Source organism: Sardina pilchardus, chromosome 20 (genome assembly GCF_963854185.1).
Source record: "Sardina pilchardus chromosome 20, fSarPil1.1, whole genome shotgun sequence".
NCBI lineage: Eukaryota > Metazoa > Chordata > Actinopteri > Clupeiformes > Clupeidae > Sardina > Sardina pilchardus.
This window is the reverse complement of record NC_085013.1, coordinates 11,811,208-11,834,474: the sequence shown is the minus strand read 5'-3', so window position 1 is coordinate 11,834,474 and position 23,267 is coordinate 11,811,208. Positions and strand designations below refer to the sequence as shown.

The 23,267-nt window shown below is 42.9% G+C and overlaps 1 protein-coding gene across 2 annotated transcripts; it reads left to right on the top strand.

Annotated features, from left to right (window-relative positions):
- Positions 1-1,518: 1,518 nt before the first annotated feature.
- On the top strand, positions 1,519-20,205 carry htr1d (5-hydroxytryptamine (serotonin) receptor 1D, G protein-coupled). 2 transcript variants are annotated; one of them, XM_062523669.1, is made up of 3 exons: positions 1,519-2,287; positions 17,291-17,924; positions 18,175-20,205. In XM_062523669.1, exon 3 carries the CDS (start codon positions 18,255-18,257, stop codon positions 19,443-19,445), a length of 1,191 nt encoding a protein of 396 aa, XP_062379653.1. In that variant the 5' UTR covers positions 1,519-2,287; positions 17,291-17,924; positions 18,175-18,254; the 3' UTR covers positions 19,446-20,205. The 2 variants fall into 2 exon arrangements, with proteins under 2 accessions (XP_062379653.1, XP_062379652.1); XM_062523668.1 differs by having other exon boundaries at positions 17,291-20,205.
- Positions 20,206-23,267: the final 3,062 nt, after the last annotated feature.

Below are 23,267 nucleotides of genomic sequence, written 5' to 3'. Positions count from 1 at the left end.
GCAGCCTCAGGCACAGAGAACCTTGCTCAGGTGCATGGCATCATGAAAAAAGAAAATGAAAATTTTGAAGTATAATATGCAGAAATTGGCTCTTAGACTAGCTGTAGGTCGTTGCAGGGTCTTCCAACAAGATAATTATCCAAAGCATACATCAAAATTGGTCCAACAGTTGCTCAAGGATACCAGAACCCAGGTCCTGGAGTGGCCCACACAGAGCCCAAACCTCAATCCAATTGAGAATCTGTGTCGGGTGCTCAAAGTGAATGTCCATGTTCGGAAACTATGCAGCTGGAACAATTCGCGATGAAAGAATGAGTCAAAATACCTCAGGAGACCTGTGCCAGCTTATTAAAGAACTACTCAAGAGATTGTTGTCAGTTGTGGCTCAGAAAAGGCAGGCTATTGACTATTAATGGTCATTCTTTACAAATAAAATCATACCGGTCAGTTTTGACCGGGAACAGAAAAGGCATGATTTTGTGCAACTGTGAAAAAATTTAAATGGTTTCAAAACAAATATTATTTTAAAACTTGGACATAATGCACTCTGTGATATAATAACCCAATATGTTTTATCTGAATGTTTATTAGAGACAAAATAATGCATATGTTATGCTAATTTTGTTAAAAAACGACTTGTATGAGTTCAGGTCAATGAGGCCTACAGGCCATAAATAGCAAATAGAACTTTAAAACATGTAATGTTCACAAGAACTTAAGCTAGTTAAAAGATCCATAACAACATAAGATAAATATATGTCTTATTATGGATTTACAATCAACTAAAATAGGGTCGGTCATTTTTGACCGGGAACACAAAAGATGTGATTTTGTGCCACTGTTAGAAATTTGAAATGGTTTCAAAACAAAGGTTCTTTTTAAATTTGAGCATGAAGTATTCCATGATAAATAGCACAATATATTTATTTTAATGTTGATTAGAGCCAAAATAATGCATATATTATGCTATTTTTACTAAAAAACGACTTGTATGAGCTCAGGTCAATGAGGCCTACAGGCCAGAAATAGCAAATAGAACTTTAAAACATGTAATGTTCACAAGGACTTGAGCTAATTAAAAGATACATAGCAACATTAGGTGAATACATATGTATAATTATGGATTTACAATCAACTATACTGGGGTCGGTCATTTTTGACCGGGAACACAAAACTGATTAACATGAAATGAACACAACAGGAGGGTTAATTCGTAAAACGATATAGTTGATTTATAAATACATGCCTATGGCTGATATAGTTGATTTATAAATACATGCCTATAGCTACCTACAATTAAATCACTATTATCATTAGTGGTATCAACTTTAAATCAACAATCATTTGAAAACGTAGAGTCTTATCTTCCATGGTTTAGAAACTGTTGTAGGCTATCTAATAGCCATACTGATGGGTTATTTAGATATCATACTCCGTCCAGTCCGTTTTCAGCAGGCTGCAAGGGATCGGTATAAATACTCATTCGCCAGCTATTTTCAGTCAGAGCTTGCGCTCGCACCGAAAGGACGCTGGACACCACTTAGAGAACCCGTTCAAGCGACTTTGACTCGTGCGTTCAATATTGCGTGCGTAATTTTTACCTGGACAGGTCGGAGGGGACAATTTAGGAGAAATGTTGCTCACTTTAAATGACTGACCCACGGATATCACAGGAACCGGGAGCCGCGCCGGGATATCCTCGGGAATCAGCACTTTCAACATGTCAAGATGCAAGCAGCCTTGTTCCACTGTTGGAGGCACTACAACGTCGAAACATGGAGGGGAACACCTTTGAGGAGTAACATAGCCTAATTCTTTAGCCCATAAGGAATGGTCTAACTCCAGACATGGACATGTTGCCTAGTTTCACATTTTGTTTAATTGCCACACACACCAACATAATTGTGTTTATGCTACAGGAGCATAACACAATGGATTTAAATCAGGCTTTAGGGGCTGTGTAATATAATGGACTGTTTAACTTGTGTAGCTCAATATTTCAACTATAATTGCACGATTAGTTCTGCTCTTAGAGTTATCACTGCGCATGAGCTTTCCATATTACGCTGAGATGAGAAATATTTGCAGCTTGTGTTTGGATTAGATACTTCATCTCCTCGGGATTCGCCTTCTGCTGTAAACGAATGAGAAAGACTTAGAAAGTATATTTCTTCACACAAATGGCAGCGAAGAACTGTAACGAAGAACTGTGTTAGAAGTTGTCATTCACTCTTTTCGATGGACAGTAGGATGCGACGAAAGCAGGACTTTGTCAAGCCTTTCCATGGTAAGTTGTGTTTTAAAAGTTGTTTTATGAGCTCTTTCTAGGCAGTTTCCAATACAGTTCTCCAGAAGGCAGTTTCAAGCGGAATTAAATAACAATATAAAACGTTCGTTGAAGTTATATCTAGGTTTATGCCTATAGTGTGGTTTCAACGTACTGTATCTCGCCGGAGAAAATGCACCCAACTCTTCGTCGTGTTTCATATTTGGAATGTTTGACGAGCGAGCACACTTGAATACTTCGATCCAGTCGATGGTGCATTACTGCGCGTGGACCAGCACACGCTCGAGCGCAACGGGCTTTGAGGCGGGAACAAGGCATCAAGGCAACCTCCTAGCAGAGGTTCAAAGTAAAGCTCAGGTTAGAGCAAACAGAGAGATCTTCTGGTTTGGAAGAATGGATTGTATTTTCTTTTACAAACACTAACACTAACGTTTTTATGACCGTTTGGAAAACCGACTCTTCTCAGGGGAGCAGTTTAGCTTTGAAAAATGCCTTTAATTAAAGGGAACCAATAATCCTCTGTGGGATGTTGCAGATTTTCCAACAACCATACCCCTTGACCTCTAACCTATAGCTAATCTTTAAGGACCTAAAGCCCAAGCGCTTTCTGGTGTTGTTGATAGTTGCTGAAAAGAAGTGATCAGAGTTCATGTAAAGAACACATCTGGAATGGATAGATGTCTTTTACCTGGTAGGCTGCATACTGTAGATGTGAGGGATTTGGCAAATCAACCCTATGTCTGGACTTTAGTAGCCTAGGCTTAGCTGTGTTTAAGCAGAGTGATCTATTATTTATGCACCTTTAAAATGAAACTCATCCAGCCTAAACAGTGGGTTATGTCTTCATCATATAGACATAATTACTCATGAAGACATAGCCTAGACAGTGACCTTAATATCACATCTCTTATACTGATCGCTATGAAATGATAGTGCCACACACATGTTCTCTCTCTCTCTCTTTCACACACATACACACACACACACACACACACACACACACACACACACACACACACACACCCACACCCACACCCACACACACACACACACACACACATAGGGATCCAAAATAAGCATCCATAATGCAGTTTTGAGTTCCAATCATGATATGCAGTTGAAGTAACCAATGGTTTTCATTTCATCATCACAAGGGTTGTTAGGTTTAGATAATTATTTCATGAGGTGTAGGTCTTTTATGTATATGGAACTGGGGCCCTGTGAGATGATGAAACTCAAGTCAATATTACAGGAATAAAGCATCAAAGATGAACCACATTCAGTGTGCAGGGACAGTTAGGCACTTCTGACTGACCATGTCTCTCAATTTTCATTACCAAGTCCCTTTCTTAACCACACCCCCCATTCACCTAACCTATTAAATGTATGTCTCAACCACTTACCTTTTCTCTCTTTCACACTCACAAGAAGATTCATAACGTTTTAATGTGTTAGGCATTATTTATTCGCTACTGTTTATGCCCCTTACAACATAGCATCACACTGTATGTGTGAACAGACCGCACATGAATGAAAGCTCGTGTCTACCTAAGAAGGACAGAGTGGCGAGACATACATACATTTATAGGAAGACCGAGGGTAAATTGCGATATCGATTGATTAGATATTGTTTAGATTTACTGTATATCTTTTGGTGAAAAATGTTTGCCTTATAAAGCAGCACCATGCATGTTTGTTACATTAACAGCTTGTGAGAGAATTGCGCACCTAGTGTAACAGGCAGTGCCCCACACAGCTGTAGCACCCCGCAGGCAGAAAACCAGCCTTTGCAATTTACCTGGTTAGTAGATATGGCTCTATGGGTATGGACTTTGCCTTCAGCTCTAAAACAAATGTACATGTACTGAGGCCCAAGGGGAAAGGGCTCTAACCGTGACAAGTATATAGGGAGGGCACATGCAAATACCTGAACCTGCATTGGATACCTTTAAAAGCAGGTGTAATCCAGGTGTTGGTTGAATGCACCAATGGGAGAAACCTTCAGAAACAACAGAACTACTGCTCTATATCACCTTTCTGCTTGTTGACATATGATTATCATTGTGTTATTTCATTGCTAGTAACAATGAAATCACCATGAGATTGCATAAGTTTTGATTCATTTGTCTTCATCAGTTGACTCCATTATGGTTAGAGGGGAGGGATTTAAAGATGCACCGCGAAATTGGATAAAAATCAATACACACGTGTGAAAACGATTGAAAAACAGGAATCGCAATGCAGCTGTGTCTAAAAATGAATAAATAAATAATAACTTCATAACTCTTTCATTGTACAGCTATGTAGCTACCAAAGAATAGCCTATAGTAGTAAAATTGATTAAGGTTTTGTTGATTACTTACAAAGCCCTACATTTCAAAGCACCTTCATATATCCCTGAGCTTTCAACATATTTTCAACCACAAAGGAAGCTTAGATCTTCCAATGCTAATCATTTCATTGTGCCCAAAGTGGCCCACAAGCAAAACGGAGAAGCTGGTTTTATACATTATTTACTGAAGCTATATGGAACACTCTGCCTCTGTACATCAAACAGGCGAATTCTGTAAACATCTCTAAATCCCGATGTAAATGGAAAAGTCTTCCCAGACTCAAGGGCCTGTTCAAAGGAGACTTTGAAACACACGTGGGGAAACTGAACAGTGGTCTGAGGAAGGGGTAACTCCCGAAACGTCACAATATAAAAGTATCCAGGCTATCAGGAGCTCATGGTGTAGCAGACTTTTTTCTTTGGTTCATTTGATATCAAGTTTGTCCAGCACCAGTGTTTAGAGATTGGATGTGTGTTCTTTGCTTGATTTGTTTTAGATTTTGATTTTGACAGCAGAAGCTGCAAGAGACAAAAAGAGGTAGAAAGAGCTGTTGGAACCATAATAGTTCCGCTATTATTACCCTGTTAGAGGGTGAATGAATGCTGCTGATAGTCGTATTATGCGGCCTTTGTATATCTGCCCTTCAGTAAAGGCCACAGGGATCTTGTCATGGTCTCTATTTGTGGAGTAACCAGTGATCCAATCAGTCTAGCCATGTTCTATTGACCTTGAGGAACATCAAACTAATGATTACAAGTACTTTAACTTAAATCCTGGAACTGAGTTGATGGTTTTTTACGTCATTGCCGGGTTGACATTCATGTAAATGGCAATTCATTTGCATTATATCAATCTGATGCCAAGATTTTCTTACACTTGGCTTTAGTTGTGATTGTTTGGCATGGAATGTTAGATCGACTTGGAGACTATGTAGGTTGTAGCCCACGAGCATGGTGGAAGCTGCCAAAATTCAATTTTTGTCTTCTTCACCCACTCCACCTTATCCAGTAGTACACGGCAACTCAGGACATGAAGCTGTCATGCCCTTGTGATGTCTAATTCTGCCCTTGTCCTTGTGGAGAGAGTGGAAATGAAAGAGTTGTAAGCCATCGAATGTCCTGTCCAAGCCTCAGTTGATGGCCCTGACTCTGCCCTGGCCTACAGGTTCATGGTGGAGCCATGGGATCCTCACCATTGTTTTTCCTTGAGGTCATTCTGCTGCAAGCGGCTGTTCTCAGTACGCCACTGTAGAATGTTTTGACTTGGAGTGGGTCTTAATTTTCAATATGTTGCAGAGGAAGACAATTACAGTTGTATGTTAAAAAATTAGCTCCAATTTACAAATTAAATGAATGGTCTAAATGAACTGGCACATTATATCTGCCCCATAAAATCGGATGATGCCATTATTTATTTTAATGAACACATTGGTGAATTGAGATGCACCTCATGTGAATATGCTCTTGGATTTTCTGCGTAGCTCTATGGTGTCCTGTTCCACTGTGTAGTAGAGCACACATTGAGTCATTATGTTGATTTTGAAGTATGTCTTAAAACTTCACACAATCTTTTTATGACACATTGCCATGATTCCATCGAAAACCTTTAAAGGAAATGTTATGTCTGACACACAGAGTTAATTCATTTTGTTCTTGACAACCCTTTTAGTGTCTGAAGTTGATATAAACCTTGCAAATTCTGCTGTCTATCCTACCTATGTTGGTTGATTACTTGAAGCATCTACCATTTTCCACAGCTGCATATATTTCCAAAATGGATTCACTTACTTTGTGTGGACACTGTGGATCACCATGACAGCTCAATACCTTACTTTAGTGCTCATCTTGTTCTGGTTGTAGTACACAGTCTCTCAGATTGTTGTGACATTTAGGTTTTTAGGGTTTAGTCTTCACGCTATATCCTTGTACACCAAAAGTAGAGTCAATTACAGTCAATTACAGGTCTACAGTATCCTAATGATTTAACCAGTTCACAATGCTAGTGGTCACGCTACATCAGGACTTCTCACAGTAGTAAGAAAACTAGAATGAATTGATTTATGCTAATCTCAGAGCATCTCAAATGTATAAGTGCCCAAGAGCATCTATGCCTTTGTATTTGAGAGAAAGAGAGATTTAGTCTTCGTTCATAGGCTGCTGTTCATGTCTCACAATCACCTGCATTCGTAAATGTTAGTGGAATGTTGTGTTTTTCATGATTGGTTAACATAGTTAGAATATTATAACAGCAATACATTGGACTAGTTCTCAGATCTCCAATTGACTTGACTGATTCTGTTCACTGGGCTTTTTACATTGTCCAAGTCGTAAATCGCACTTGAAGGCAGACATGCCGACGATGTTTATAGTGCTTCTCATTATTCAACAGTTGAACTGTTTTCACCATTCTCTGGAATGGCTCAATAGTGGTGGAGCTGCATCAGTGACGCATTGGATAAATTATGCCAGACCAGGATAAACAAAAGCTGTCGTCTCACTGATCCAAATAAATCCTTTTTCTCTTTGTCGCCTATCAGAACCTCAATAAGACAAACAACTGTGAAATCTTGTCAACCTATAGGCTATAGTAAAAGTTCAACTGTACTGATAGTGTTGTAACTTGAATGATTTTACAAAGGGAAAACTATAATAGCAATGAACTTACATTTCCTGAAAACGTACAGTATTGTAAATTTCCCGCCTCAGGGCTCCTTTGAAAAAGAGATTAGGCTCTCAGCAGGATTCTCCTAGCGAAATAAAGAATAGGTAAAATAAAATAAAAATATCACTTGTAATAATAAGTCAGCCAGCAGCACTCGCATGTCTGTACATATCCATTCATCTATGTCTCACCAATCTGTTCGACACGGCCCATCCTTGTCATCATCCAGCCTTGGCAGTTCCTTTGTGAGACCATCTTTATAATGGTCCATTGGAGACAGGGATCTAATTATGCATGCTGTAATGCAAACACCATAAGTATTCTCAAGAGAAAGTGCATGTGTGGGTGATGTATGTCCATACGGCCCATCACACGTGGAACAGGCAGGAGAGAAATATGAGCCGTAATAGCTGTACTTCATGCCCCTGTGTAATTGAATGATGGACAGAGCTGCCGCTGGTGTGTTGACAGGAAATGAGAAGTGATGGTCAGCTGGGCTGCTTGGGCCAGCTCTATACATAATCGCCGTTAGTCTCATCATCGCCCTGCAGACTAATGTTCTCTCTCTTATCCCCACTCTGTCTCTGGGACACTCCCCGCCACACGGTCCACCATTTTGGCTCCTGAAGCCGTTCTCAGCCGGGTGTTTTGTGTTGTCTCTCTATCTGTGCCTCTCATCTCAGTGTTAATAAAGCATCCCCTAGCGATAAGGCACTGCAGAGCTTCCTGAGATAGGGGCCTGTCGGCGCTTGCATAGCACAGGCCCATAACAAGCTCCCTAAAGCAAACAGTTCCATAGATTTCTCTTCGTCTTCTTCTCTATGATTCAGCTGAGAAGGTAGGCTATACTGCATGTGGCTTGTGAGAATACACCACACACAGTTGGTCCAGCTTTTCATTATTGATCACATTACCTTCTGACCTGTTATGAGTGTGGAAAATGCTGCGATATTATGCACAATCATTCAGTTATACTTAATAAATTATATTTATAGCGTCCATCTACCAGACAGTCATCTCTTGAAGTGTATTTATATGGATCTTCTAAAACAATTCTGTTTGTGCTTGCTAAGGCAAATAGCATTGCAGGCATTTAAAGCAATGGATTAGAACAGGCAAGAGCAGAGATTGCCTGCCAGTCAGACTAGTCAGACATCCAACTAGCTGTGCTACACGCTAATTCCCTCTGTAATGAGTAGACTCAAAGAATCACCAGAGGCAATTAAGGAGTGGCGCTTGGCAAATGATAACCACTTTACTCACTACAGAACAGTCAGAAGTCTTTGGCAGTATCTGCAGATTGACTGAAATAGAATATAACGTTTTGTGTTGTTACTATCAGTGGGAAAAGCCGATTACTGTTTCTGCATGGGTACTGGTGTGTTGGTGTGATTGTTTTTCTTTTTAATGATTGACAGTCTGACAAAGCAAGAGTAGGAGCAGCAGTCACTTTACAGTTTGTTAAAGGAGATAGTAAGTTATTATTTCAAGACCACTGAATGAGTGATTGATTGAGTGAGCGAGTGAATGATTGAGTGAATTAATTAATTAATTAATTCATTCATTCATTCATTCATTCATTAATGAATGTGGATCAAGTCTTCCAGGAAAAACTCACTGAAGCTTCCATTAAAGGGATAATCCGGAGTGAAATGCACTTTAGATCAATTTTTCGGACTATTGGGAGTACGTACGTTGAGTTGACACCAAAATCATGTCATTCGGATGTATTTTGAGAAAGTTCGAGCTCACCGTTTTTAGCCAAAACTCGTTAGCCTGGAAGTGACTCGGGCATGTCCTTTCGCCGCTACAAAACGCTATTTTTATACCTCTTTTACTGTTCCAAACAACACTACACTTGCGTGGTAGTGAGTAGAGGGTCCCTAAAGCCAAACCGAAGTATCCCCACGTCTTTATGTGGTCGGATAGAGAGTCCAGAATGAATTTAATCGAGTCAGTACCTTTCCGGAAATGGCGCTGCTGCAGCTAGCAACGCTGAAACAACACTTTATTAACATTTCCGGAAAGGTACGGACTCGATTAAATTCATTCTGGACTCTCTATCCGACCACATAAAGACGTGGGGATACTTCGGTTTGGCTTTAGGGATCCTCTACTCACTACCACGTAAGTGTAGTGTTGTTTGGAACAGTAGAAGAGGTATAAAAATAGCGTTTTGTAGCGGCGAAAGGACATGCCTCAGTCACTTCCAGGCTAACGAGTTTTGGCTAAAAACGGTGAGCTCGAACTTTCTCAAAATACATCCGAATGACGTGATTTTGGTGTCAACTCAACGTATGTACTCCCAATAGTCCGAAAAAATGATCTAAAGTGCATTTCACTCCGGATTATCCCTTTAATACTGCTCTTTTATGATGACCTTTTGTGTCCTCCTTAAAAATAATTTGTTTCTCATCTGCAACTTGCTGAAAGGAGTTAAAATGAAACATGATTGAAATAAGGGTCAGTCTTGAGGGTGTTTTGAAATGACTAAGCACCGTTGTCCCTTCCAATGGTGTTATGAATCAACTGAATATTTATGAAGCTTTCTGGGCTTACTGCTGGCACTGTTCCCTTGTGAGACACAGCCAGCCACCATTAGCAAAAGCTCCACTCTCAGCTTGATTTGGAGGACTCAGGTGTCCCACCTTACTCTGAGCCTGCCCTACTTCCCGTGCCCCTTTTCTGCCAATGCCATAGTTCTATCCAGTAGCCGGGAGCGATAGATTGAGTGCACTGGAGGAGAGTTGCATAATTGCTGAATCGTCAGTTTCAGTGTCAAATACGGCCACATCTGGAGCACCATATGGGTGCTACGAAGTCACATTGTTCACAGTGTCAGTCTGATTTCTTTTCATGGGCTCTCTCTGTCTGTCTCTCTCTCTCTCTTTCTCTCTCTCTCTCATATCACTCGTGTGAACAAACAGGCATGTGAAAGCTCTGTTTTGGCTGCTAGGCCACCAGAGAGGATAGTGACACAGATTAAACGTCCCTCGAATCTGGGCAGTTGACTTTTCCTTTTTTTGGGCTTATGTTGCACAGAGGTTTACCACATTGTCACTAACCATCTGTGCCTCCCACTACATCCATCTGAGTAAGCACTGCAATCCCTCTAACCCCGGACCTCGACTCACACCCAAAGCACCACCACCACCACCACCACCACCACTCCCCTCCCCCGTAGCACAGCTCTCAAGCCATCCTCCTCCAGAAAAGCACGCAGTCAGATAAGCTCTCCGCACTGCACCGCACACCCCCTCTCGCCATCAGATTTCCACGGCAGCCGCAGCCCCTTGGAGCATTGTCCAACCCACGCTCTCGTCATCCCTGAGCATGCAAATCCATGGGTGGAGAAGCACACGCAGGCTATTTCCAGAGAAATATCTCCGCATTGAGCTCCCAAATTGCAGGGATAATTTAGGACAACTGATAAAAAGTGTTATAATTGATGTAAACAAACAACAAATTCAACAACGCAGGACTTTTGGAGGAGTCCGTCAGAAATGGGCGGATGTCTACTTTACTACCCAAGGAGGTTTTTCATTTGTATTTTAATCCCTCTTTTTTAATACCAAGCTGTATAGTCTTGGAAGGCAGCAAAAAAATACATGCATGTTTGTTCAAACAGACAGCATTTAACATTGATAGAATGTTACATAGCACATACTGTACGACTGAATCACAAAAAAATACAGAACATAAAAGATATATGGATTTTTCTTTATGTTTTATGACATTCCTGTTATGTAAAGTGTTTGTTTTTTTTTTTTTATTCAGACTCCCCTCACCTTGCAATATCTATAATTAGATTTGCTCACAGGTTCTGGCAAATAAATTATTTGTCATATTGGGTGACTTTTGTCAATACATTTTAAAGTAGCTCCTTGCCACACATTTGCAACATTTGCTCTGTTAATATTCTGCTCATGTGCAAAATCTCTTGCGCTTAGCAAATGAGAAACTACATGAAATGGCAGTACAGCAGAATGCCTCGTTGCCGTATTTGCACAGTTCTGTTCATAAAAAGCCAATTTTATACAGACCCAAGTGCTTTTCATTCGCCGCGCAAGCCACAGGGGGCTCTCTCGTGAGTGCCTTTGCATAAGGACGACTCCCTGATGAGGCCAGAGTAAGGCGCTGCTATTCTGGAGGGCTCTAGCAAATGATAACAGTTTAGAGACGGCCCCAGGATATATGTCTGTAATGACAGCCAAATGAGTCGCTGTGCACATCAGATTGTGAAATCGGCTGTCCACTCTCACAGACTTGTGTGCCCCCTATTAGGCACGGTTAAAGCAGTGAGGAATTAGAAGTTGCTCTGTGACGTTTTTTGGGGCGTTTGTGAAAGGCTTAATTGATTGTGGGACTCAGTTACACAACTGGATTCACAGTTGTTATATGTAATGCATGTGATGTCATTAAATTAACGTGCCTGGCCCGTTGATCAGCATGATGAGAATTGACAACACATGAGGAATTGGCTTCAGCATTTTTGTCATATTTTCTACAAATGTGACACACCATTTATAATCTTCTCCTCTTCACTGGTTTTATGTTGCTGTGGAAGGTGTCAGATCAGGAAGTATTGACATATTTAGCAGCAGTACTCACACTATGCACTTCACACGGAGTGCTTGTGAAGTAAGAGCAACACGTCAATGACCACCCCAGCCGATGGAGCACGACCACCTCCATTAGTCAATTTATCAGCCACTTTGGGCACCTGTACATCAATATAATACCCCCCCCCCCCCCCACACACACACACACATACACACACACACACACACACACACACACATACACACACACACACACACACACATACACAATCAGGGCCAATGCTGGTGCTCTTTGCAACCCTCCACCCTCCTGCAGTTCCCCACAGGACAGAATAAACATTATCTTAGCATGGCTCGCTACCGTATCCCTGTAAAATCAATTTGACCGTCTCAGTAGCGCAGAGCAGCCCAAGACCAGAGGCAGGGGATTAAACTAGGCTACTGCTTCTCTGTGGTGTATGTGTGTGTGTGTGTGTGTGCGGGTGTGCGCAATTGTGCGTGAGTGTGTCTGTCTTTAGGAGTGTGTATGATTGTGCTGCTTTAGCGGCTGTGCCGGAGAGCTAATGCTGTCTGTCTGCATGTTTATTGAACCTGCCTGTTTTTGATTTTGGAGTCTTGATTTCCTCATTAACTTTGCCCTCTAACGCAGGAGTAATTGTCATCTTGGAGCCATCCTTACCACCCAGTCAGACACACACAAACACCCACCTATACTCACACACATCTTCATTACTCACGGCCAGGCCTTTGCAGGGGTGCCGTCCACATCTCGTCTGAGCCCATGTCTTCAGAGGCTCCGTAGTCTCCCGTGTCCCGTGGAGAGGCAGGTCATTCTCTCTCAGACACACACTCACACACAGAACCCATCAGCTCCTGAAACAGCCGGGACGTCTCTCCTGGGCACGGGTCTAACCAAGCGCTCGCAGCGCTTATTGGACCTGACAGGCACAGAATGACTGAGTGGCTGACTTGTGGGTTTTGATATTTAGCCCTGTTAGAAGTTTCTTGGAGTGGATGACCTACTGTGTGTCCTGAGGTTGCACAGCGTGGAGAGGGAAAAAGTCCTGTCCTCTTCTCACTCTATCATATCAGCACTTAACTCACAGATCAATTTGGACAAGAGTATCTGCCAATATTGTGAGAAATTAAGGTCTATACTGAATGTAAGATGGCTACATCGGAAAAACAGCAGAAAAGCTGATCATATCTGCTCAATAACATGACTAGACTTTGACTTCAATTGTCAATTAGCCGTTCAAAGGCCACTAAGTATTTTTCGTTACATAAAATGTATGAATATGTACCTTGCAAATATGAGTTTGTAGTGGTTAATTGATGGCTGCAGTGCATCTTTAAATCACTCTGTAGATTTAGGCCTGGGTCCAGATTTAATTGGATTGAGGCAGGGATGCCCCTGTTCAAAATTGTCCTCCCAGAAAGCCTAACAACACTTTCAGTTTTCTGCAGGTCTTTGGCCTCCTCCATCATGTAGGCTGAGTTGATGACTCATAGGGGAACATTATTGTTGTAACAGAAGAGCACTTTACTGGTCTCTGGAGGGCCATGGAGAGACCAAATGCTGGGGCACAAAAAAGCTTCTGTACAGGAGCTCTAAGCCTGAGTTTGTTCTTTTTTTGTAAAAAAAAGTTCTTAAATGCTTTTCATCCTTTGTCCACAGACCTCTCTTGCAGCTCTGAAAGCACCCCCTAGTCCAAGTTTTGTTTGGGTGTGACATAAATGGACTTGCCTTTGACATTGGCAGTGGGAGGTTTGGCTTTATGTTGTTTGAGTACTTGAATCTCTCCCTCACAGGCCGCTTGATAGGTGAAGAGGACAGGGGTGCGGAAGAGTAACAAACCAACAACATCAAAGGATGTTTATGCCTTTACAGTGGCATGTAGACGTCTGCGGTCTTATAGTCTGACAACATTCCATGTAATGAATGGCCTTGAAACTGTTCTGTATGTATTCTATTACTCCAGACAGAGTTTTGTGAAATTGTTTTGTTGGTGGTTTTAAAGCCAAATGGAGTCCATTAGGGATGCCTCACTGATTGTCTCGAGTCCCCTTTCACATATTATCTGTCAGTATAAACCACTAAGAAACCAAAATACAAGGGTGCTAGGTTGTGCTGAATTGGTGTTTCCATCATTACAGTGCAGTGCAGGTCCTGCCAGATTGGCAAATGCATATTCAAATGGAAGCGCCACAAGCAGTTATGAAGGATATGTAGCACAGCAGGAATGGAAATGTATTCTCCAGGCCCATAGAATGGCTACGGCTGACTGACTGACCGACTGACTAAATTAAGGCTTTAGTCAGGGGGAAAACTTACAAGATTAGAAAAATAACTTATTGAGGTTTTTGCATTTTTGGTATCCTTGGGACATCTAGCGAGCATTAAATGTAGGCAGTGGCAAATGTTTTTATTGACGTATTTCCAAAATGGCCGCAAAAAGAGTGGGATGGAAATTAAAAACAGCATATCTCTACACCTAATGGGTCAGTTTTGATGGTGTTGCTATCAAATCATAGGCTTTCTGGGGTGAATGAAGAGGTTGGGGTCAAATTCATATAGTCAGGGTGTTGGTAGAGATGCATATATTTGATAAAACAGTGTACAGGAGTTGATGTGGTATTGTGGATGTGCTTTTGCACCAACAGATGTATTGAAGCAATACCACACAGCAATGCCTAACATCTCTTATGGAAGAGCAGGTATCAAGGCTATACTGTTTTAAACTCAATAGCAATACCCTCTCTCTGAGATTGTTTTTTGCCTCATGGCAAGATGTAGGGTTTAAATTTAGCAATCCACAGATGGAAGTGATTTTGGTGATGTGGACCATCAGATAGGAAGACATTTCCATATAATCTCACTTGGTGCATTTAGAATTGTTTTTCTGTTTTTTTTCCCCCTCAATTTTTATTTTTGCTGGGCCTCTTTCAACCTACAACAATCAAGAATACTTGTAGGCCTATTTGTTTGAAACCATAATGTGATATCAGGCTATGATATCCAAAGCCTCCTAAGCACTTCAAAGCGCCCCCTTTTTTATTTCGTTTATTGCCATTTTTCTCTGAACTCACATTGAACAACTGACACTTGTTAAAAACGGAGACTGGCACCTTCACGGTGAATAGGTACAGAGGCTCATTTTGCCTTTGAAAAGCACCACTCGTGATGCGCAACCACAGTAAGAAGCACAACAACAACAAGACAGCAAACAGAAGACACAAAGTTCCCACCTCTGTCTGCGTCTTGGCTCATATCGCTCTGACAGGTTCCTGAACCTGACAGATGTGGAGCAGATGGGGGCGCCCACCTGTCACATCGGTCTCTCGGGCTCCAGTGAAGCCATGTGCAGAGTGAGCCGCTTGTGCAGGGAGCCGGTCAAATGACCGGTGTCTGACCACCTCCTCCTCAGGCCATATGGTTGGTCACACACAGCCACCCGTTTATTATGAATTTATCCACTTATCTAATTATTTACATGAAAACAAATACAGGTTTCTTTGACCTAACAAGCTTACTAGCTACTTCTTTTTTAGAAATCTTTCATGTAACATTAGCCTATAGCATTTGCTTGGATGCTCCATACCAGATCGTTTAAACACCAGCAACATCTGACAGTAGGAGGTGAAGCACAAGACCAGTCCCTTCTGGACCAATCACAGAGGTCAAGTTAGCATGACCATGACCGGTGCTGTCATGTGTTGCACCAGGGTCAGGCCAGCTTTACCCTTATTTGAGGACTTCTTGAGCTAAGCCTCAAAGCAGCCTTGGGACCAGGTTTTACGGCAAGCAGAAAACTGATCCTAACACTTACAAGTATGTGCTCTCTCAGTGGGGATTCTGAGTTCTAAAACGGGGTCATTATGATACAATCTCTCACTAGTTTGTTGGGGTGATGTTGAATGTTGTCCGTGGCTCAAATCTTCATGAACAAGAGTCAATAACCCTGTTTACATGGACACTTCTAATCTGATTGCAAACAGAGTAATGGCTCAGTCGAAACAAAAATGCCTGATGTGAACACCTCGACCAATCGGATTTGGCCTGATCCGACTAAATATCCAATCAGATCGAGAGAGGTAGAGGTGAGAAAAATCCACTCATGTAAACTGGCACTCCCATTGTGGTACTACATTTCTTCTCTCTGGGCAGATGTTTCCTGAGTGGTAATAATGAGTGTCGTAAACAATGTGTTTCATAGTGCATTACAGCTAGGAGCCTCTAAATGATTCAATGCTTGTTACATCTAAACTCAGATTAAAGGCCAATGGGTGTATTTAGAGTTCATGTAAACAGTTCAGTTGATATCTTTAATCGTGTTATGTTCAAATGAACTACTGTGTTCTGTAGGAACTATATTATGCGTAGTAACATGGCACTATGTTTTCCTATCAAGCTGCGGATTGATACAGTTCTCTGAGATGTATTGAATGAACCTGTCCAACCGAGAGTTTTAGTAAAGAGTTTGTGAACCTGCTATCCGTATGGTTATTACGTTGTTGTTAAGAGTAGAAAACACAACAAATCAGATTAATTTCAGTCTGATTGAAAACAAAAACCAAGACAAAGCTAGTGTTTTAGGGCTACGCTGTACGTTATTGTGCGTGTTAAAGCAGCAGTCAAGAGTTTTCAAGAGTCCAAAATGTTTCTAACTTCTCAGAGCCCTGAGGGGAGGTGTGAGCTACCTCTCTGGTGTGTTTTATTTGGTGTTTAGTTCAAACATAAGTTGCTTTAGCGTCTGCTATAACATAAACATAAACACAAGCATGAACCAAGGCGGTGTCATCCGTTGACCCCACCTTTAAATAATGAGCTGCCGCGTGCCCACACCGGGAGCCATCATTAGCCTGAAGGAGCACAGCAGTGGGCAGCAACACATCATGATATGAGCGAACCTGCCTGCAGCATTCACTCTAATACGCTCGGCTCATCAGTGACTCCACCAACCTGTGTGTGTGTGTGTGTGTGTGTATATTTGTATTTGTGTGTGTATTTGTATTTGTGTGTGTATCTGTATGCAGATATGTTGATGCAGGTGGAGGTATGTGTCCGTGCATAAGCAAGTTCTGTGCCATGCAATATCAAGCAATCTATTTGCATGTGATGGAAATTGAAAGCCTACAGTATATGCATATGGTGGTGTTTGTGAGAGGCAGAGCAGTGAGAGACATGTTGGTGTACTGATTTACTGTAGATGAGAGAGGTGTGTACTGTATGTGACATCTCACTGTGTGTGTGTGTGTGTGTGTGTGTGTGACGGAGGCAACTTCATGTATGCACAAGGTGGGTTTGCATTTGAAGTGGCTATGGAATATGTGTTCTCACACATTCAAAGTATATACACCTCACAGTTCTCTCTCTCTCTCTTTCCCTTTCTTCCTCTCTCTTTTTCTCTTGTTCTCTCTCTCTCATTCTTTCTTTCTTTGTCTAGCTTGTGACTCTGAATGAAGAAATGGTCCTTACTTCAGAGTTTCTGCAAGCAAGTTGAAAGCTTCAGCTGGGGACTATCGCTCTCACTCTTTCTTTTGGGAATCTTACATGTTGGAAAAAACAAGTCAGTATTTGTATGCATCATTCCACTTGCCAAGGTGGTTCAGGGAGCTGTCTTCCTTCATCATGGAACACCAAAGTCACCTAGCGAGAAGCGGAACGTAATGGATTATTCTAAGTGCTTTGCTGTGTTACGCCTAACCAAATGAGACGGTGGAACGGGGTGACGTGTGTTTTTGTTCCGATTTTTAAAAATTAGCGTCATCAAAACAAGTTCATTAAAAGCAAAACACGTAACATAGTCCAACCGCCGCCCCCCACCACCACCACCACCACCACCAACACCACCCCCTCCATCCACCTAACCTGCGGTGGCAAGAACCCCTCTTTGTCAGACTGCGCTCTTGTTTCTGTGAGCTGCACAGCTTCGGAAGAGAGTGGAGATTGTGTTTCAGGGTCCCGAGGACATCACCCAGAGACTGGGCCTGACCCGGTTGGAGTAAAGATAAGGACTGAGAGACCGTGTGGAATACCAATTACCTCCCATCTCCCACGAGCAATGAACACCAACACAGGTACAGATAGGAGAGCTGGTCAACGTGACGGTGGACTGATATCGAAGCCCGTAGTAAAAATACACAGCGGCTGATTTGTTGCTCAAAAGAATCTATTAGAATTGCATTTGAATGCTCATTAGTTGCAATCTCATTAGTTGTAACAGTTAGTGGAAACAAGCAACATACATCAAAGATAATGTTTGATGAAGAGTTCAACCTTGACTCTGTGTACATTACATGAAGCAGTCCATGATAATGTATGTTACAGGGACGAGACTTTACCTTGGACCAGCTATGCTTTCCCTAGCCTTGATTTGAACTCTTACGAGTGTGGGACGGCTTGATAAGATGGAGCCAGACAACAGCACGCTGGAGCCTTTCCTCTTGAACGGCACGGCCGAGGCGGCGAGCACGGACGCCCCCTGGGACCCCGCCACCCTCCTGGGCCTGCAGATCTCGCTGTCGGCCATCCTGGCCGTGGTGACGCTGGCCACCGCGCTGTCCAACGGCTTCGTCATCGCCACCATCTTCCTGACGCGCAAGCTGCACACGCCGGCCAACGTGCTGATCGGCTCGCTGGCCGTCACCGACCTGCTGGTGTCCATCCTGGTCATGCCCATCGCCATCCTCTACACGGTCAGCAAGACGTGGACGCTGGGCCAGATCGTCTGCGACATCTGGCTCTCGTCGGACATCACCTTCTGCACGGCGTCCATCCTGCACCTGTGCGTGATCGCGCTGGACCGCTACTGGGCCATCACCGACGCGCTGGAGTACTCGCGGCGCCGGACCATGCGGCGCGCCGGCCTGATGATCGCCGTCGTGTGGGTCATCGCCATCTCCATCTCCATCCCGCCGCTCTTCTGGCGGCAGGCCAAGGCGCACGAGGAGCTGACCGACTGCATGGTCAACACCGACCAGATCTCCTACACCATCTACTCCACGTTCGGCGCCTTCTACGTGCCCACCGTGCTGCTGGTCATCCTGTACGGCCGCATCTACGTGGCGGCGCGCTCGCGCATCCTCAAGTCGCCGGCCGCCTGCGGCAAGCGCTTCACCACCGCGCAGCTCATCCAGACGTCGGCCGGCTCCTCGCTCTGCTCCCTCAACTCGGCCTCCAACCAGGAGGGCAACCTGCACCCCATGGTGGGCGCGGGGCCGGGGCAAGCCGGCGGGCAGGGCGGCGGCGGCGGCAGAACCGGAGGCAGCGGCGGCTCGCCGCTCTTCGCCAACAGCGTGAAGGTGAAGCTGGCCGACAACGTGCTGGAGCGCAAGCGCCTGTGCGCCGCCCGCGAGAAGAAGGCCACCAAGACGCTGGGCATCATCCTGGGCGCCTTCATCGTCTGCTGGCTGCCGTTCTTCGTGGGCACGCTGGTCAAGGCCATCTGCAAGGAGTGCTGGTTCGACCCGCTGCTCTTCGACGTCTTCACCTGGCTCGGCTACCTGAACTCCCTCATCAACCCCGTCATCTACACCATCTTCAACGACGAGTTCAAGCAGGCCTTCCAGAAACTCATCAAGTTCAAACCATGCTATTAGCAACGCTTTCTAATTAGAATCACTCTATCATTACGTGGACTGGGTGGAAAAAAAAACAGTGGCTACAGCTACAAAATGTGTGTTCATGGTGATCACGTGTTCTCATGCAAATAGAAGTCATGGTGACGTGGCGATACATTTCCATGCAGACACACATTGACACGCCTTGAGGATCTTTAGTGCCATATACATGTCTTGTGTTCTCTTTGTAAAAATTGTGCATGTGCGCTCAAGAGGGGAAGTTGTCTTTGTGTTTCAGGAGTCATCATCTGCCTTAGCAAAGGGGAAAAGACACTGCTCAAGACTCAAACATGTGCTTCTACATGGCTGCAGAGCGCCTCATCTAGAATGAAGTGGACCTCATTAGAGTAGACTGGGGAACGGATATGATTGAATGGCTATACTGAGCTTTTAACTTGAATGAAGATGGGACGTCATGCATTGTGGTCCATCATGTAAAATTCATGGACTCCACCTTAAAATGCTTGTCATGTGAGAGAATATATTATATAGAGTTTTAGTGCAACTGAATTGTGTGTGTTGTGTGTACAATGGCAAGAATGTGTATCTGTGTACAGTGCCAGCTGCGATTCACATTGAATTACATTTAGAAGTTTGGCTCATCCCTAAATTTGGTATAAAGGTCACCAATTCTATTTGCTTACGTTTGTTTGAAACACTCTATCAGTAGATTTCTTATGTTTGAGTTCATACCACAATACAGTATGTTGGAGACACTGTCTTTAATGTTTTCTGTAAACATGACCTCACTGTTAAGGGAAGGATGGGTCGTCATATCTTGTTTGTCTTCATGTGTCCTTTGGTGCTTTTTTTCTGGCATGTTTCCTCTTGGGTGACGCTTCACATGTTTGCTGTTTGCTGGACTTATTTCCCCAGTGCCGTGTCAAACTCACTTCAAACAAAAGAGAAGAATCTCGATAACAGGGTTTCGCCCTCACGGCCAGAGGTATGCTAAGCACAGGGGAGGGGGAGATAAAGAACCGATGTGAGAAATTGGCCAGTTGGGTCAGGAGGTTTTCCGAGGGGAATGAACCACATTTGGTAAGGACATCATGAAGCCTAAATTCGAAGTAGAATTTTCACTGCAATCATTGCTGTCTCCTGCTAGTATCAATTTAAAGAAATAGTCAGTGTGTGTCCAGGTGTGTGTATGCATACAGTATATGCATGTCTGTGTCTATGTGTTTTTGTTTGTGTGTGTGCACATTAGTTTTAAGTAGATGAGGAAACATTGAAATGTTGAAAAGTAGCACACACACCACCAACCTTGCATCACCACAGGACATAAGTAGTGAGCAGGCAAACACTGCGTACTGGAATCCCACAGGAACACCGGTAGCCTGCGGTCTGAAGACCCTGGAGGACCAGCAGCAGGTTAAGGCTGCCTGAAGAGGGAGGAGAGTTCCACAGGCAGACTGAACCCGGAGGTGAGCCAAGCGCTCTCAGTTAATCACCCACCTGCCTTTCGACAAGCATAACAGCACACGCAACACTGCCGCGTGTTCCAAACACGACAATATGTAAATTCTGGCTTCTGCACCTCATCGAAAAGGTATAACAGAATGAGTCAGCTGCTGAGGTGGTTTTTCATAGCATTTGGAAGCGTGGCTGAGGAAGTGCTTCTCACGGAGCTAACCCTTGTGTCAAACTTCCCAAGGCTCCGAAATTCTGACTCTCATACGGGAGGAAGAGGAAGCCTCTCCACACTGCATTAAGAGTACCAGTGCTGCACACCTACAGAGCTGTACACACCTACATATCTCCTCCAGCATCATGAATATTTCATATTTTTGTCAACATGGATGTGGGCATGAATAATCTCATACTGTTCGAGAAAAAAGAACAGGTATACAGGCAGTAATGAATCAATACTAGGAGATATAGCTCTACCACACACACACACACTGAAACAGATAAAGCATTTAGTCTAAAATAAATGAAGAAAAACAATACAGTGTCGCAAATGGAGAGACGAAGGTGCCACAAAGGGTGACCAGTGATTTATGCAGAAGGGAGATGGAAATGAAAACAATTGTCAATGTAATCACAAAAGGACACGGCCAGCGACAACACTGAGTGTTATCAGACATCTAACACAAAGCATATTAAGCAGGAGGTCTCAAGTGAAAGCATTGTGCCTGGCCTGCGCACAAATGTATTTTTGGAGATTGAGGGTACAAAAACGGGAGCAGATTATTTTCCATGTTTAAGGCTTTGCGGTATACAGAGAATTGTGGTTAAAATCTAAGGCTGTGATGGATGTAAAGATGATCTTCCTATTTCTGGCCTTTATCCTGGCTCCTAGCTCCTATCCGGGGATTCTTGCTGGTGGAAAAGCGACGATATAGAAGACAAAAATATTTAGGCCACCTGATCTGCAGCCTATACCTTTGGAGATAGGACTGCAGTTAAATTGTAAATAGCCATGTCTGTGACTTGGAGGAGAAAGCAGATGTGTCAGTTTCAGTTACTGTGATACGAGAGATTGTTTCAGATAGCATTAAGTCCTCTTTAAAGACATTTTCCAAAAGGTCATTGTGCATTTAACCTTCCTCTCCAGCGCTCTGGACTTTAGCTCCGAGGTTAACAGCAAACAAAGAGAGGGGAAAATGAATCAAAAATGGATTCCAATTTACTACTAAGTCTCTAAGCCAAGTATTCACAAGAGATTTGACTGTTTATGCTATTGATATATTAAGTAAAAAAATCCCACTATCAGGTTTTTTGATATTCAAAATAGTGTTTTCCTTACGGTAAGGTATCATCAAAAGAGCTCTGGTCAATTCCTCCTGACGGTCTGTCCTACTCTATTGAGTATTTCTTTGCTGTTAAGTGCTACACTTAATGAGATGGCTCTTCCTTTTGCCTTTTAATTTAAAGTGACAGACCAAAAGGTTGGCCACTGATGTTGCCAATGGCTGACAAACAACCTATTTGTGGCTGGAACTACATGAAAGGAATCTGAAGATAACAAGCGAGGAGAAGCGTGTTTGGACTGCCGATGTTTCTCACTAAATGTGTTGTTTGCTTGGGAGACAGTTACTGTAGGTGAATATGAAATGTTGCTGGAGATGACTGTCTCAGTCAGCTGGAACAGCAGAGGATAACCGACCTTGAGTTTCAGAAAGGTGCTACATAATTATAATGTATTAATATTAATATCATTATTATCATTATTATTAATATTAATAATCATCTTGGAAGATTGACTTAAGGTGGTCGTGAAAGGAACATCTGCTTCTCAATTTCCCAGTGTGTCATTTATTTTCATTATGAGTTTTCGCTATCACCTTTATAAAATACAATTGATACACTTTGCATGTCCCAATAATGTGAGTCTAAGGCAGCAGCCTTTAATTTTATTTTCACACAAAATACTCCAAACTGTTGATCATCAATTGATCATCTGCTAGTGTGTCTGATGAATCAGTGTAGACAGTGTAGACACACGGCACATCATATCCACCCTATGGATCCATTCCTCCAATCTCAGTCCACTCTTCCTGAGAAATAGGATGAGTATACAGTATGTCATCCCCCATTATTGGGCTACAGTATGTTGCCTGTGGTGCAATACAGTCCACAGCAGTCCATAGGCTACACTGTCATGCTCTCAATGACAAAGAGCATGTGCTAAGAAATACACACTTACAGTCTACATTTTTATCTGCCTATACGAGTAATACTTTGATTCATCTAATTCAGCACTTGATTGTTAGGGTTTTCTGAATGACTAATATGTCAAGCCCATTAAGAGATAAATTGTGCCTTAAGTCATCTGTAATTGATATTTCCTGCATG